The 16,990-nt window shown below is 44.7% G+C and overlaps 1 protein-coding gene across 1 annotated transcript; it reads left to right on the forward strand.

The window, feature by feature from the left end:
* Positions 1-953: 953 nt before the first annotated feature.
* On the forward strand, positions 954-2,435 carry LOC128412313 (zinc finger protein 501-like). The gene is made up of 2 exons (XM_053385218.1): positions 954-969; positions 1,050-2,435. Exons 1-2 carry the CDS (start codon positions 954-956, stop codon positions 2,138-2,140), a joined length of 1,107 nt encoding a protein of 368 aa, XP_053241193.1. The 3' UTR covers positions 2,141-2,435.
* The last annotated feature ends 14,555 nt before the right edge of the window (positions 2,436-16,990 follow it).

Raw genomic sequence — 16,990 nt, forward strand, 5'->3', positions numbered from 1 at the left:
ATGAAGCATATATATAAATGCTTCAGTATCTGGGAAAAGATCACCTGCGGCACACTTCAGTTTGGGCTCAAGTATTTCGTTTATGCATTTTGGCGCATTTATATTCCCATTAATGACGCAAATTCTGCCCACACCTTTTGCTGCCATGCAACCCCAGATCATCACACTGTCTGGGTGTTTCACAGTCGGTGTAATGCAAGTAGGATGTAAATCTTCTCTGATTCTTCTCCTCGCATATTTCATGCCATCACTACCAAGCAAGGAGATTTGGGTCTCATCGCTCCAAATAACACTGTCCCATTGTTCCGCTGTACAGTTAACATGGGTTTCATCTTTTCAACCTTTGTTGGAGAGATAACAATGGCTTTTTCCTTAGAATTCTAACATTTAGACCAGACTTGCACTCAACTTCCCATTACATTGCATTATATAGTCTTGTATACACCCAGATGATTTTCTTCTGTCATGTAGGCACAGTCTCTCCATTCTTCAATCGCCAGCTTTGGTTTAGTTTTTCCCAATTTTTCATCTAATTTCTTCATAACTGTAGCCTTGTTCACTTAATAGTACAATTTTATATCACTTTCTGGGTGACCAGTCAACTCTTTGTGCCATTTCTTTAATTTGATTATGTTTTTCAACCTCACTAAATGACCAACTTGATAGCAATCACATAAGACACTGACAAAAGTCAACCTAAGCAAGTTGTGCTTCTTTTTTCTGGTTATTTGGCTATATGGTTTGATAGAATATGAACAAACTTTGTTTGATTGCATTGTTGATTGCATTCTTGATCAAATTATCTTTCCATTGATATATAAATTTATAATATTACTCCAAAAGAAGAACTACACTTTTTCCCCAAAAGTCTTCCACAATTTTGACCACTACTTTATATCAAACAAAGCAACATTCAACAACACATCAGAATCTCATAATAAATATGTTGGTTAATGAGAAACAATACAGGTAATGAACACACACCCAACTCCCTTCAATACTTCTCCATTTGTTCCTGAGGCTCTAATCCCTTTTTGTCTCCAATGCAGATTGTGATGAAACGGAAATCAAGAACAAAGGTGACAACGACAAAATCCCCAGAGAGGAGAAGCCACGCAAAAATTTGGAGTGTGGAAAGAGCTTTAGTCAGAGCTCCCATTCCACTTGCCATCAACAAAATATCATTGGAAAGACACTCTATCAGTGCATGGAATGTGGAAAGAGGTTCAGGAAGAGCTCCATTCTCACTTACCATCAAAGAATTCATACAGGGGAGAAACCATATCAGTGTGTGGAATGTGGAAAGAGCTTCACTCACAGCTCCAATCTCACTTCCCATCAAAGAATTCATACAGGGGAGAAACCCTATCAGTGTGTGGAATGTGGAAAGAGTTTCAGGCAGAGAGTCAGTCTCACTTCCCATCAAATAATTCATACAGGGGAGAAACCCTATCAGTGTGTGGAATGTGGAAAGAGCTTCACTCATAGCTCTTCTCTCACTTCTCATCACAGAATTCATACAGGGGAGAAACCCTATCAGTGTGTGGAATGTGGAAAGAGCTTCAGGAAGAGCTCCTCTCTCACTTCCCATCAAAGAATTCATACAGGGGAGAAACCCTATCAGTGTGTGGAATGTGGAAAGAGCTTCACTGATAGTTCCAAACTCACTTTCCATCACAGAATTCATACAGGGGAGAAACCCTATCAGTGTGTGGAATGTGGAAAGAGCTTCAGGAACAGTGCCCATCTCACTTCCCATCACAGAATTCATACAGGGGAGAAACCCTATCAGTGTGTGGAATGTGGAAAGAGCTTCAGGAAGAGCTCCCATCTCACTTCCCATCAAAAAATTCATACAGGGGAGAAACCCTATCAGTGTGTGGAATGTGGAAAGAGCTTTAGGAACAGTGCCCATCTCACTTCCCATCAAAGAATTCATACAGGGGAGAAACCCTATCAGTGTGTGGAATGTGGAAAGAGCTTCCGTCAGCGCTCCGCTCTCACTTCCCATCACAGAATTCATACAGGGGAGAAAACCTATCAGTGTGTGGAATGTGGAAAGAGCTTCACTGTTAGCTCTAAACTCACTTCCCATCAAAGAATCCATACAAAGGTCGGAAAAACCAGTATACAGCTTTAGGAGCCAGGCAAATCCACGGCTTTTTAACCGGGCCTTTTTCTTATTGACATCTAATACTATTTTAACATGTGATGCTTTGTGTTATTATGTTGTGTTTTTATGTTCTAAGCATTCTGAGACGTGTGGGTGTAGGGAATACGGCCAACTCCTAAATGCCAAGGGGTCTTTGTCCCCCCTATTAAATATTGGAGGAGGCCACCCCCCAGGTTTTCTTTGTGTGTTTTTTCAAATGCAACCTTTTTTTCTTCCACTACTTGCCATACAATTTCGCTTTCAATTTGCCCTTTTAAGAAATGATGCAGGAATTCGCAGACTTTTGGGATTTGACTTTGGAACAGGATGAATTTAAAATCGTTACTGCCTTTAGACTTAGAAGAGGAGGGAAGAAAGAGAAGAATAGAATAAGAGACTGTTTGATTACCCTCCGAACTAAAAAAGAGAGAGATAAAATTTTGGGTTGGCATTATCAGAATCCTTTGGAAGTACTACAGTCAAGAGTGGAGATTTTTAAAGACATCCCGAAATACCTTTTGGATCTTAGGTCCAATTACAGTGATTTGGTTGCCCTGCTGAGAAAGAACAAAATTAACCTTAGGTGGGAATTTCCCCAAGGCCTATCCTTCAGTTTCAAAGGAAGGAAAATAAAAATAAAATCAGTAGAAGATAAAGCTAATTTTTTGAATAATTACGAAGAAGATCTGCAGAAGGGGTCTGGAAAAGAGTCAAGAGCATCGGACAGAAGATCACCTGGTAGAGGACCAGAACAAAAAGCATTGGACAGAAGATCACCAAAAAAAGGAATACTGGACATAGCCAAACTACCCTTCGGACTGGACAATCCAGTGATATCAACAGAAGAAGAGCAAGCATTGGGTGTAGTTGGAGGAAAATCAGAGTAATCACACGGCATTGCAAATATTAAGTTGGAATATTAATGGACTGAATTCCCCCGAAAAAAGGCGCAGAGTCTTTCATTTATTGAAAAAGGAACAATTGGACTTGATTTGTCTACAAGAAACACATGTGACAAGGCTACATAGGAAAATACTGAGTAATAAAAGATTGGGCCATGAATTTATTTCATCAGAAAAAGTTAAAAAAAGAGGAGTAGTACTTTATGCAAAGGAGAGCCTATCACCGAAACTTATATTTAAAGATGATCAAGGAAGATTTGTTGCAATTGAAATCCAATCACAAGGAGAGAAATTTTTTATAGTAGGCATCTATGCACCAAATGAGGGGAAATCGGAATTTTTAAAGAAGTTACATGAGACTCTGTTGGATTAGAATCATAGAATCATAGAGTTGGAAGAGACCACAAGGGCCATCGAGTCCAACCCCCTGCCAAGCAGGAAACACCATCAGAGCACTCCTGACATATGGTTGTCAAGCCTCTGCTTAAAGACCTCCAAAGAAGGAGACTCTACCACACTCCTTGGCAGCAAATTCCACTGTCAAACAGCTCTTACTGTCAGGAAGTTCTTCCTAATGTTTAGGTGGAATCTTCTTTCCTGCAGTTTGGATCCATTGCTCCGTGTCCCCTTCTCTGGAGCAGCAGAAAACAACCTTTCTCCCTCCTCTATGTGACATCCTTTTATATATTTGAACATGGCTATCATATCACCCCTTAACCTCCTCTTCTCCTGGCTAAACATGCCCAGCTCCCTTAGCCGTTCCTCATAAGGCATCGTTTCCAGGCCTTTGACCATTTTGGTTGCCCTCCTCTGGACACGTTCCAGTTTGTCAGTGTCCTTCTTGAACTGTGGCGCCCAGAACTGGACACAGTACTCCAGGTGAGGTCTGACCAGAGCAGAATACAGTGGCACTATTACTTCCCTTGATCTAGATGCTATACTCCTATTGATGCAGCCCAGAATTGCATTGGCTTTTTTAGCTGCCGCGTCACACTGTTGGCTCATGTCAAGTTTATGGTCAACCAAGACTCCTAGATCCTTTTCACATGTACTGCTCTCAAGCCAGGTGTCACCCATCTTGTATTTGTGCCTCTCATTTTTTTTGCCCAAGTGCAATACTTTACATTTCTCCCTGTTAAAATTCATCTTGTTTGTTTTGGCCCAGTTCTCTAATCTGTCAAGGTCGTTTTGAAGTGTGATCCTGTCCTCTGGGGTGTTAGCCACCTCTCCCAGTTTGGTGTCATCTGCAAATTTGATCAGGATGCCCTTGGGTCCATCATCCAAGTCGTTGATAAAGATGTTGAATAAGACCGGGCCCAAGACAGAACCCTGTGGCACCCCACTAGTCACTCTTCTCCAGGATGAAGAGGAACCATTGATGAGCACCCTTTGGGTTCAGTCAGTTAGCCAGTTACAAATCCACTGAGTGGTAGCATAGTCAAGACCGCATTTTACCAGCTTCTTTACAAGAATATCATGGGGCACCTTGTCAAATGCCTTGCTGAAATCAAGGTAGGCTACATCCACTGCATTCCCTTCATCTACCAGGCTTGTAATTCTGTCAAAAAACGAGATCAGGTTAGTCTGACATGACTCATTTTTCAGAAATCCATGCTGATTATTGGTTATCACAGCATTTCTTTCTAGGTGCTCACAGACTGTTTGCTTAATGATCTGCTCCAGAATCTTCCCTGGTATTGATGTCAGACTGACTGGGCGGTAATTATTTGGGTCCTCTCTTTTCCCCTTTTTGAAAATAGGGACAACATTTGCCCTCCTCCAGTCTGCCGGGACTTCGCCTGTTCTCCAGGAATTCTCAAAGATGACTGCCAATGGTTCTGAGATCACATCTGCCAGTTCTTTTAATACTCTTGGATGCAGTTCATCTGGCCCTGGAGACTTGAATACATCTAAACTAGCCAAGTATTCTTGTACTATCTCCTTAGTTATTCTGGGCTGTGTTTCCTCTGCTGAATCATTTGCTCCAAATTCTTCAGGTCGGGCATTGTTTTCTTTTTCGGAGAAGACTGAGGCAAAGAAGGCATTGAGGAGTTCAGCCCTTTCTGTGTCCCCTGTTTGCATTTCACCATCTTCTCCTCTGAGTGACCCCACTGTTTCTTTGTTCTTCCTTTTGCTACGGATATACCCATAAAAGCCTTTTTTGTTGCTTTTAACCTCTCTAGCAAGCCTGAGTTCATTCTGTGTTTTAGCTTTTCTGACTTTGTGTCTACACATGCTGGCTATTTGTTTGAATTCCTCTTTGGTGGTTTCCCCCCTTTTCCATTTTTTGTACACATCCTTTTTTAATCTTAACTCAGTTAAAAGTTCTTTAGATAGCCACCCTGGCTTCTTTAGGCACCTTCCATGTTTCCGTCTCATTGGTATTGCCTGAAGTTGTGCTTTTACTATCTCCCTCTTAACAAACTCCCAGCCATCATGAACTCCCTTTCCTTTTATTATATTACTGTCCATGGGATCTCACCCAGCACTTCCCTAAGTTTTATGAAGTCGGCTTTCTTAAAGTCAAGAAATTGAGTCCTAGTATGCTTGGCTGCTCCTTTCCACTGTATAGTAAACTTCAGAAGAGCATGATCACTCACGCCTAATGATCCTTCCACTTCTACCCCACTAACCAGGTCATCAACATGGGTTAGGACCAGATCTAAAATGGCTGTTCCTCTTGTTGCTTCTCCCACTTTCTGGACAATGAAGTTGTCTGCAAGGCCAGTGAGGAATCTGTTTGACCTTATGCTCTTGGCTGAGTTTGACATCCAACAAATATCCGGGTAATTGAAGTCCCCTGTTACTACTATCTCCCTTCCTTTTGCATGTTTGGCCATCTGTTCCAGGAAGGCATCATCTATGTCCTCCGTTTGGCTTGGGGATCTATAGTAAACTCCCACAATGAGGTCACTGTTATTCTTCTCTCCCTTAATTTTGACCCAAATGCTCTCACTTTGGCTTTGAGGTTCTAAATCTTGGATCTCTTCACAGGTATACACATCCCTGCTAAGTGGAAGTGTATGATGTGGCTAGTCCTGGGAAAGAATATTCCAGGCAGTTCACGGGATTCACAAGGCTTTGTTCTCAGTGTAATATGAGACCTTCCTGTTTCGTATGTGAAGGAAGTCTGTGTCACTTGCTCAGAGGAGACTGAGCTGATCGGACATTTTTTTTTTGTAGAGATGTACAGTCAGAATTAAACAAGATGTAAAAAGCTTTTCTGACTATCTTTTCCCCCCTGCGTTCATGTAGCCTACCTTGATTTCAGCAAGGCATTTGACAAGGTGCCCCATGATATTCTTGTAAAGAAGCTGGTAAAATGCGGTCTTGACTATGCTACCACTCAGTGGATTTGTAACTGGCTGACTGACCGAACCCAAAGGGTGCTCATCAATGGTTCCTCTTCATCCTGGAGAAGAGTGACTAGTGGGGTGCCAGTCACTCTTCTCCAGGATGAAGGATTACATGGACTACAATATAATTTTGATGGGGGACATGAATTGAGTGGTATCTACAAATATGGATAAGGCACAGAGACAGGTAGTTACTAAGGATGGTAGACTACCAAAAACTTTTTTTGATATGACTGACAATATGGATTTAGTGGACACATGGAGAATGAAGAACCCTTTGGGAAGAGAGGGAACTTTCTTCTCTGAGGCCAAAATGACATGGACAAGAATTGACCAAATTTGGGCAACTAGAGGGCTGGCTCCGAAGATTAGAAAAGTGGAAATCTGCCCTAAAAGTTGCTCCGACCATAATGCTGTGAAGATGGAAATGAAACTAACAACAATTGGTTCCTTTAGATGGAGGATGAACGACACTTTGTTTAGGAATGAAGAAGTGACTAAGAAGGCCCAAAAAACCCTGAGAGATTATTTCGAGATAAATATGAACACTACTGTTGAAAAAAGAGTAATCTGGGACGCAAGCAAAGCGGTTATGAGAGGATTTCTGATACAACAGAATGCAATTAAGAATGCAATTTCTCCAAAATGAGAAAAAAGATAAAATTCTGGAGAAAATAAAGGAAGGAGAAAAGAAATTGAGAATGAAACCAAAGTCGCAGGAGATCCTGAAAGAGATAAAGTTATATCAAGTACAATATATGAAAATGATGAATCAGGAAATAGAATGGAAAATTAAACAGATGAGACAAAAGACGTTTGAATCGGCAAATAAATGCGGAAAACTGCTGGCTTGGCAAATGAAAAAAAGACAAAAACTTAATATTATTACAAATTTGGAAGTGGAAGGAAAGAATATACAGAATCCAGCGGAGATCAGAAAGTGCTTCCAGAGGTACTTTAAACAACTATATACACAGGAGATGCAGAAAGAAATGGACACTGATCGTTTTTTGAAAATAAATGGATTATAAGAAATCTCTCAAGAAAATAAGTTAATGTTGAATTATAAAATAACAGATCAGGAGGTAGAAGGGGCCATTCAGAACATGCAATTAGGTAAATCCCCAGGACCGGATGGTTTGAGTTCAAGATATTATAGATCCTTGAAAGAATGGTTAGTACAACCTTTAAAGGAAGTCTGTAATGAAATATTGGAAGGGAAAAGGGCACCAGAGTCGTGGAAGGAAGCTTATATTACACTTATACCAAAAATAGAGTCTGAGAAGACACAGCTTAAGAATTACCGCCCCATATCTTTGCTTAATGTGGATTATAAAATTTTTGCAGATATTTTGGCTAAAAGACTAAAAAAGGTGTTAGTAGAAGAAATTCATAAAGATCAAGTGGGCTTTCTCCCGGGCAGACACTTGTCTGACAATACGAGGAACATAATTAACATTTTAGAGAAACTACAAGTGAATATTAATACTAAAGCAGTTCTGATATTTGTGGACGCGGAGAAAGCCTTTGACAATATTTCTTGGAGTTTCATGAGGAAAAACTTACAAGGGATGGGGGTTGGTCAAGGGTTTGGAAATGGTATAGGTGCAATTTACTCAGAACAAAAGGCTAAATTAATTGTGAATAATGTAGTGACGGAAGAATTTAAGATAGAGAAAGGAACACGACAATGTTGCCCAATCTCTCCATTGCTTTTTATATCGGTCCTGGAGGTCCTTCTAAACATGATTAGAAGGGACCAATTGGTTGAAGGTATACAAGTCGGAGCTAAACAGTACAAATTGAAAGCATTTGCTGATGATTTGGTATTGACATTACAGGAGCCAGAATCTAGTACTAAAAGAGTACTGGAACTAATTCAAGAATTTGGTCAGGTAGCGGGTTTTAAGTTGAACAAAATGAAAACTAAGGTGTTAGAGAAAAACCTAACAGTGATTGAGAGAGAGAGGTTTCAGAAGGAGACAGGATTAACATTGGTTAAGAAAGTGAAATACCTAGGGGTCAATATGACTGCCAAGAATGTGAACTTGTTTAAGGATAACTATGAAAAATGTTGGATGGAAGTGAAAAAGGACTTAGAAATATGGTCAAATCTGAAGCTATCATTGCTGGGCCGAATTGCTGCGATAAAAATGAATGTACTGCCTAGGATGCTGTTTTTGTTTCAAACATTGCAAATTCTGGATAAAATGGATTGTTTCAAGAAGTGGCAGAGAGATATTTCTAGATTTGTCTGGCAGGGCAAGAAACCTCGAATAAAATTTAAGATACTAACTGATGCTAAAGAAAGAGGTGGATTTGCCCTGCCAGACCTTAAACTTTATTATGAATCAGCCGCTTTTTGCTGGCTGAGAGAATGGTTGCTTCTTGAAAACACTGATGTGCTGGATCTAGAAGGTTTTAACAACGTATTTGGGTGGCATGTGTTAGGAGAGGCTCAGAACTTACAGGGTTAAGAGTTCTGAGTGATGACGCCTCACATTCTGAGGGCGGGTTTAGAACACGGAAGGGGTGTGGTTTCTCTGTGTTCTTTCAGTGTGCGTGTTGGCTCCAAGGAGAGAGCAAGCAAGATGGGTGAACTGTCCCCAGGCAGGAGATTTATAGCTGTTGTGTTTTGCTAAGGAATAAAGACTTTAAGATAAGGAGACTGCTGCGTTTCAGCCTGAGTTATTGCCTTCGCACGAAGAACGTTCCTGCTTCTGCTTCCGCTGTGTTTTATGCTCTGCTGAGTCAAAGGTCCCAGGGGGGAAGACCAGAGCTGCGCAAGAGAAGTGTGCCGGACCCCTGGACGTAATTGACCACACAACAGGTTATGGAGGTCAGCAATAAAGATAAGCAACGTTCGTGTGTGAGAGGCCAGCAGCCAAAGGCCAGCTGATGAGACGCTGGGAAAGGGAGACTGCAGGCAAAGAGGCTGAGGAGCAGCCAAAGGCCAGCTAAGGAGTAGCTGGAGCCAGCTGGAGCGAAGGGAGCTCGCTGGGAAGGATCTGCCGGACCGGGAGGTACCTGTAAGTAGGCCGGGCCCCCGGGGGAGAGATGGCAGACAGCCAGAAGGTGTCAATCCCTGTTGATAAGGTGGACGGGAGCAAGCCCTGGGCCGGGAGAAGGCAGGCACTGAAGAAGACAGTGGGAGGCCAGGCCAGAGGGGGCTGAGAATTGCTCTGAGGAAGCACCAAGAGGCCCAGAGGGGGCTGGAAGTCCAAGAGGGGCTGAGGAACGCCCAGAAGGCCCAGAGGGGGCTGGGACTGTGTTGGAGGGCTGCCGGAATGCCCCTACACGTGAGCTGCATGCTGCAGAGCGGCTGAGAGAAGAGAAGAGAGTTGCACCAGAGAGTGGAGATGCAGGCCATTCCAAGGGTCTTGAGAGTGCCCAGGCTGTTTGGCAGGAGCTGGAGGGGGTTTGCAGAGAAACCACAGCAGAAGCCAAAAGCCATTTTCCCAACGGCAGAAAAGCCTCAAGGAGGAGTGCTGCTGGAGAGGTTGGGGGGGCAGAGAAGACCAAAGGCAAGTTTGCAAAGTTTTCCACTAGGCGATGTTTTGTTTGTGCCTCGGCTGAACATCTGCGTCGCAGCTGCCCACAGAGAGCAACGGAGCCAGGGCAGGATGCTTCCAAGGTCACTTCCCATGGGAACCAGCCGGGTTTCCATGGCAACAGAGGGAGCAGGCGTGGGAAAGCTTATCAGCTGACTGCGTCGATGGCGGTTCTGGAGAACACCTGCAGCGAACGCCCCAAGGTCGGGGGCAGCAGGAAGTCAGTTGCTAAGGCAACAAAGAAGGACAACTCCGGAGGGGGGAGAGTCCTACGTTGGGTTGTTGACTCGGCTGCGAATGCCCATCTGGTCACAGCGCCACCTGATGGACAAATGTGGAACTGCAAGGCTGTTTCAACTGAGAAAACAGTTAGATTTGCTACAGGTTCACAGGGACGTATAACCCATGTTTCTAACATGTTTGTCTCTTTTTTACAGGCTGAACTGAAGGTTTATGTTCTCCCTGAGATAAAACATTGCCTGCTGTCTGTACCTTCTCTTTTACAGGAGGGATATTCTGTGAGTTTTGAAAAAGATGTTTGTACAATTTCCAGAGATGGGAAGGAGCTCGTAAGTGTTGGAAAGGATCAAAACAACCTCTTTGTTTTGGGAACACCACTGGAGGGTGAGGGGAATACTGGGAAAGCCACTGATCACACTCATGTGTCGTGTGCTTGCGTGTGGCACAAGAGAATGTCACATGGGTCCTGTGAGGACGTTCAGATGTTATCAGAGTGCACCAAAGGTTGCAAGGTAAAAGAATGTGGTAAACCTTTGAATTGCAAGGCTTGCAGAAAAGCCAGAAACAAGGGATTTAATGATCCCAGGGTGGAGAGAGTAACCACAAAGCCTTTTGAGCTTGTGCATGCAGACCTTTTTGGTATGCCACAGCCAAGTCTGGGCAAGGCCAAGTGGCTGATGGTGCTGACAGATGATTGTACGCAGAACGCATGGGCGTACACGCTGAAAACGAAGGAGGAGGCAACGCAACTGATCAAAGATTGGGTTGCAGAGGTGGAACTACGGTTCTCCACCAAGGTGCAAGGGTTCAAGTGTGACCGAGGTTCAGAGGTCACTGGGTCTGCTTTAAAGGGTTTCTTTCGCCAGAGGGGGATACGTCACAAGGTGACTTCTCCTCAGGAGAGTGGCGTGGCAGAGCTGAGGAGTAAAGCTCTGGTTCGAGCATCCGAGATTCTACTGGATGACTCTGGTTTGCCTCACAGTTTCTGGGGGGAGGCGGTAAAAACGGCCAATTTCACGATGAACAGGTGCTACAATGCAGTGGTAGGTGACACCCCGTATTTCCTGCTTCATCGGCAGAAGCCGCTTGTGCATTTCTTTCGCACTTTTGGTAGCAGAGCCATGGTGCCTGTACCAAAGTTTCTGCAGCAGGAGGGTGGCCCAAGGTACCAGGAAATGATCTTCTGTGGATATGAGCCTGCGACAAAAGGGTGGAGATTCGCATACCCAGAAGGTGATCAGACCAAACTTCTGGTCAGTAAACAGGCTGAGTTCTTTGAGCAGGATGGTTGGGCAAGGCGCAAAGCGCGCTCTGACGTTCACTCAGATTGTCTGTCTGACTCTGAGGAGGAAAGAGAGCCAGAGCCTGAACCTGCTGGTGGAGACCAGGTCCCTGAACAGAGTAGGGCGTCTCCACAGGTTGTTAAGGGAGTGTCCAAGAGTGAGCCCTCATCTCCTGTGCGCATAATGGAGAAAGCTCACAGACGTGTCAAGTCAGAGGGGGAGTCTTCTGATGAGGAAGACGCACATGCTGGCCCCAGTGGGTCAAAAGGAGCACCCCAGTTTGTGCCCAGGCGGTCATCGCGGGCTACAAAGGGAATTCCACCTGAGAGGTTTCAGGTCACAAATGCGTGGGTTGGTTTCGCACAGTGCGAACCAAAGGTTTGTGAGGTTCAACAGATGCCTAACAACGATGCCAGGAAGGGGCGGAAGGCAATGGGGAAAGTGTTGAACACTCAGAAGTCCTCTCAGAACGTGATTCGAGAGGGGGTGTTAGGAGAGGCTCAGAACTTACAGGGTTAAGAGTTCTGAGTGATGACGCCTCACATTCTGAGGGCGGGTTTAGAACACGGAAGGGGTGTGGTTTCTCTGTGTTCTTTCAGTGTGCGTGTTGGCTCCAAGGAGAGAGCAAGCAAGATGGGTGAACTGTCCCCAGGCAGGAGATTTATAGCTGTTGTGTTTTGCTAAGGAATAAAGACTTTAAGATAAGGAGACTGCTGCGTTTCAGCCTGAGTTATTGCCTTCGCACGAAGAACGTTCCTGCTTCTGCTTCCGCTGTGTTTTATGCTCTGCTGAGTCAAAGGTCCCAGGGGGGAAGACCAGAGCTGCGCAAGAGAAGTGTGCCGGACCCCTGGACGTAATTGACCACACAACAGCATGCATATTTGTGGTATGATAAGGTCAAAGCACATAAAGCATTTAAAAATCATATTGTCAGAAAAGCACTGTTTAACGTCTGGATAAGATATAAGGACTTGCTCAAAAATAAAACCCCAAGGTGGTTGTCACCAATGGAAGTGAAGGCTCAGAAAAAGCTCAATATGGAGGCCGTGGCCGAAATACTGGGAAATTCTGGAACAAGAGGGAGATAGATTAAAACTACAGAGTTTTGAAAAACTAAAAAATAGAGTGTGGGATTGGCTCCATTATTATCAAATAATGGAGGCATATAATCTGGACAAAAAAATTGGCTTCCAGGTGGAAAAATCAAAATTGGAAATACAGCTGTTAGACCCCAAAAGTAAGAACTTGTCAAGAATGTATAACTTGCTGTTGAAATGGAACACTCAGGATGAAACAGTGAAATCAGCTATGATTAAATGGGCACAAGATGTTGGACATAATATTATGATGGCTGACTGGGAACAGTTATGGACCACAGGTATGAAATTTACGGCATGTAATGCCTTAAGAGAGAATATAATGAAAATGATCTATAGGTGGTACATGACACCAGTCAAGCTTGCAAAAATTTACAATTTGCCCGATAATAAGTGCTGGAAATGTAGAGACTGAAGGCACATTCACCTTTGGTGGACATGCCCAAGGATTAAGACTTTCTGGGAAATGATCTACAATGAAATGAAAAAGGTATTTAAATATACTTTTCTGAAGAAACCAGAGGCCTTCCTCCTGGGCATGGTCGGCCAATTGGTGCCAAAGAAGGATAGAACTTTCTTTATGTACGCTACAACAGCAGCAAGAATACTTATTGCAAAGTACTGGAAGACACAAGATCTACCCACCCGGGAAGAATGGCAGATGAAGGTGATAGACCTTATGGAACTGGCGGAAATGACTGGCAGAATCCGAGACCAGGGAGAAGAGTCGGTGGAAGAAGATTGGAAGAAATTTAAAGTTTATTTACAGAAACATTGTAAAATTAAGGAATGTTAGAAGGAGGCTGGAATGAAGTTATGTGGCTTTAGCAGAAATATTATAAAGGATTAAGTAAAAATAGATTGTTAATGGAGAAAAGGAGGAAAGGTAAAGTTACATTATATTAAGATAAATTATAGGATAAAAATTGGGAAAGATAGAAAGGATTTGCTGAAATAGCTAACTGAACTAGAATACAAAAAAGGGAGGTGCGAGGAGCTCAAGGAAACAAGTAAACGAAAGATAAGTTACGGGAAGGTTCGTTGTGTTTCTTAATTGTTTCTATTTTTCTGTTTTTTTATAACCTTTCCCCCCCCCCATTCTCTTCTTTTTTTATTGTGATGTGTTGTTAAGTTTTTGTTTAACTTGGAATTATCTCTTTCTCTTTTTGTAACATTTAAAAACTTTAATAAATATTATTTTTTTTAAAAAAAAGAATTTTTTATAAACCACACAAAGGTCATGAGAAAAACAAAATACAAGAAAATACAAACATGGACAGGTCCCATCTTTGCGGGCCAAACACAAAAGTTGCTTTAAAGCAGGCTTTCCCACACTTGGGTCCCCAGCAGCTCTCGGACTACAGTTCCCATCGTCTCTCCCCATTGGTCCTGCTAACTAGAGATGATGGGAGTTGTAGTCCAAAAACAGCTGGAGACCCAAATTTGCTTTAAAGGGAAAGTAGGCTGGCCCTGTGACACCCTCTGCTGGACAAAAGCACTGCCCCAGAATCTGAACCACCCCCAGTACTGCTAATTGGAATTAATAGAGCGCAAAACTGAAGTTTGATCGGCACTTCAACCTCTAGTCAGCTTCTAGGTGCTTTCTGCACCACCTAGAGTACCCACAGAATTGTGGCTTCTACTGACAACACACACAGGAGAACAAATGAAAGACAAACACAAGGGGCAGGAAAAACCTGGAAAGGGCCATACCAAATGGACATCCGGTGTGAAGAGGTCACTTTCCCCACTGCTGAACAATGCCACAGGCAGAGGGGATGGAATGCTAGAAGTGTCTCTGGGGCAAGGGGAGCTGCTGGGAAATTGAACTACGGGCTCAAAATGTTACTTTTTAAAAAAGTTGCTGCCTTTATAGACATTGCCATTCTAATGGTGTCCGTGCAAGGCGGGACTTACCTGGCCCCCCACCAATATTTTATTCAAGTTGACACCACTGGGTCGGGTGGTTTCCAAATTAAATAAATACATAAATCTCCTTCCTTTGCACATGTTCCAGCTTGTCTATATCCTCATTTATTCTTTTTTAAAATTTATTTGCCCTTCATCTGAAGATTTTACATTATAAACATACAGGATGAAAGCATGGCTTTGTCAAAAACAAGACAAGCCAGAGAAATATCTTCTTTTCTTTTTTTGGGTGGAGTTACAAACTTTGTTGATCAGTGGACTGCTGTGGAAATAGTGTTTTTCAATTTCAGTAAGGCCTTTAGTAGGTTCTCTATCGGTAGGAGAAAATAACATAGACCAACCAGAGAATATTGAGAAGCAAAGCAGCTAGTAAGCCTGTTCTTTATTAACTGTTGCAACAGGGTTCTCCCCCACATGCAGGAGAGAGGAGGAGGACCCCGAGCCATGCATGTAAGCCCTTATATAGACATTTTTATATAGGACTCTCCTGTGTGAGTGTCTGAGGGCCATGCTCTTGCCACTTACCATCTGGCCTGGGGCGGGGCCTGAAGCCTCACAAGGACTGCTTGCGGCTTGTTGCCTGCTGCCCAGGAAGACTCCCCTGTGGTGAGTGCCTGAGGGCCCTGCTCTTGCCACTTACCATCTGGCCTGGGGCGGGGCCTGAAGCCTCACAAGGACTGCTTGCTGCCTGCTGCCCAGGAAGACTCTCCTGTGTGAGTGCCTGAGGGCCCTGCTCTTGCCACTTACCATCTGGCCTGGGGCGGGGCCTGAAGCCTCACAAGGACAGCTTGCGGCTTGCTGCCTGCTGCCCAGGAAGACTCCCGTGGTGAGTGCCTGAGGGCCCTGCTCCTGCCACTTACCATCTGGCCTGGGGCGGGGCCTGAAGCCTCACAAGGACTGCTTGCTGCCTGCTGCCCAGGAAGACTCTCCTGTGTGAGTGCCTGAGGGCCCTGCTCTTGCCACTTACCATCTGACTCTGAGGCACCTGCACCTGTGACGGATCCTCAGGAGCAGGCACCAGGTGAATCTACTCTGGCTCCGGAGGGGATTGAGGACACATTGCCTATAGGTGCACCTCTCCCAGCCCTGTCAGGGGAAGGCGAGTCTCCCCCTGGGTCCAGTAACCCTCCAGCCTCTCCTGAGCTGCAGAGGCTCAGGGCAGAGAGGCGGAGGGAACTGGTTTCTTCCAGGAGGAGCGCTCGCCTTAAGGCCAGAAGAGGCGGGTCACCTGAGGGCCGGGACCGCCCCTGGCGTCAGAGAAGATAAAGGCCAGTCAGCCCAGTCCCAGGTTGCGAGAGCAACGTCGTTGAAGAGCTGTTTCAGTCAGCACCCAGTCCTGTTCCTTCAGAGTTCCTGTCCTTGCCTGGCTCCTCGCTTTGGACCCCACCTCGCCCGTGGAGGACAGTCTACAGACCCTCGACCCAGGTCCTGGACCTCACCCCACGGACTGGCCTTTATCTCCTCTGGGGCCTAGGGCGGTCCCGGCCCAAAGGTGACTCGCCTCTCCTGGTCTTAAGGCAAGCACTCCTCCTGATAGAACTTAGTTCCCTCCGCCTCTCTGCCCTCAGCCTCTGCAGCTCAGGAGAGGCTGGAGGGTTACTGGAACCAGAGGCAGCCTCACCTTCCCCTGACAGGGCTGGGAGAGGAGCACCTGCAGGCAATGGGTCCTCAATCACCCCCGGAGCCAGAGTGGATTCATATGGTGTCTGCTCCTGAGGAACTGGCACAGGTGCGGGCCCTTCAGATTCAAGGCCCTGCCCCAGCTCAGCTGGCCCTGGAGGCGGGGACTCCTGTGCAGGATGGGATTCCTCCGGTTCAGCCTCTGAATCAGATTTCCAGGCCATCACAGGAGCAACTGCGCCAGGCCAAGGATGCGTACAAGGTCCAGGCTGACCGCCACCACCAGGTGGGGCCAGAACTCCACGTCGGCAAACCATGGGGCTATATAAATTCTAATTGGACTCCGTTAGAATTGGGCAAGTGTATCCAGGCTGCAATTAGCTTTTTGGTCCCTTAGGAACAACTGAACAACTTCCCTAGAGTGCAAGACCAGAGCCTATAATAATAAAAATCCCATAGAAAGGCCAAGGCAAAGACATCTCTCTCAAGAAATGCCCAAACCTGTGCCACTACAAGGTGACATGGTCAATATGAAAACCCTACAGGGATTCACCAGGGATTGTTGCTGCTGTGATATGATGGAGGTTTGAGTCCAGAGGAGAGCTAGCTTTGACACCTGGGAAAACACAAAAAAGGCAGAAACAAAACAAACTGCGTTTTTCACTCATTATTTGACCTTCCCGCTAAGTGTAAAGCATAGACCACTATTGAGAATGTTTCTCCCAAAGTGCTAGAATGCCACAAGTAATTTAGGAACAAAATGCAACATGTGTTTTTTTTATGTGATATCCTATGTCCAGCTATGTGCACTGCTACATCTGCAAACAGCTTTAAGAGGCCTCACATGCAGTCTCTCAAGA

The sequence above is a fragment of the Podarcis raffonei genome, chromosome 4 (assembly GCF_027172205.1).
Source record: "Podarcis raffonei isolate rPodRaf1 chromosome 4, rPodRaf1.pri, whole genome shotgun sequence".
NCBI lineage: Eukaryota > Metazoa > Chordata > Lepidosauria > Squamata > Lacertidae > Podarcis > Podarcis raffonei.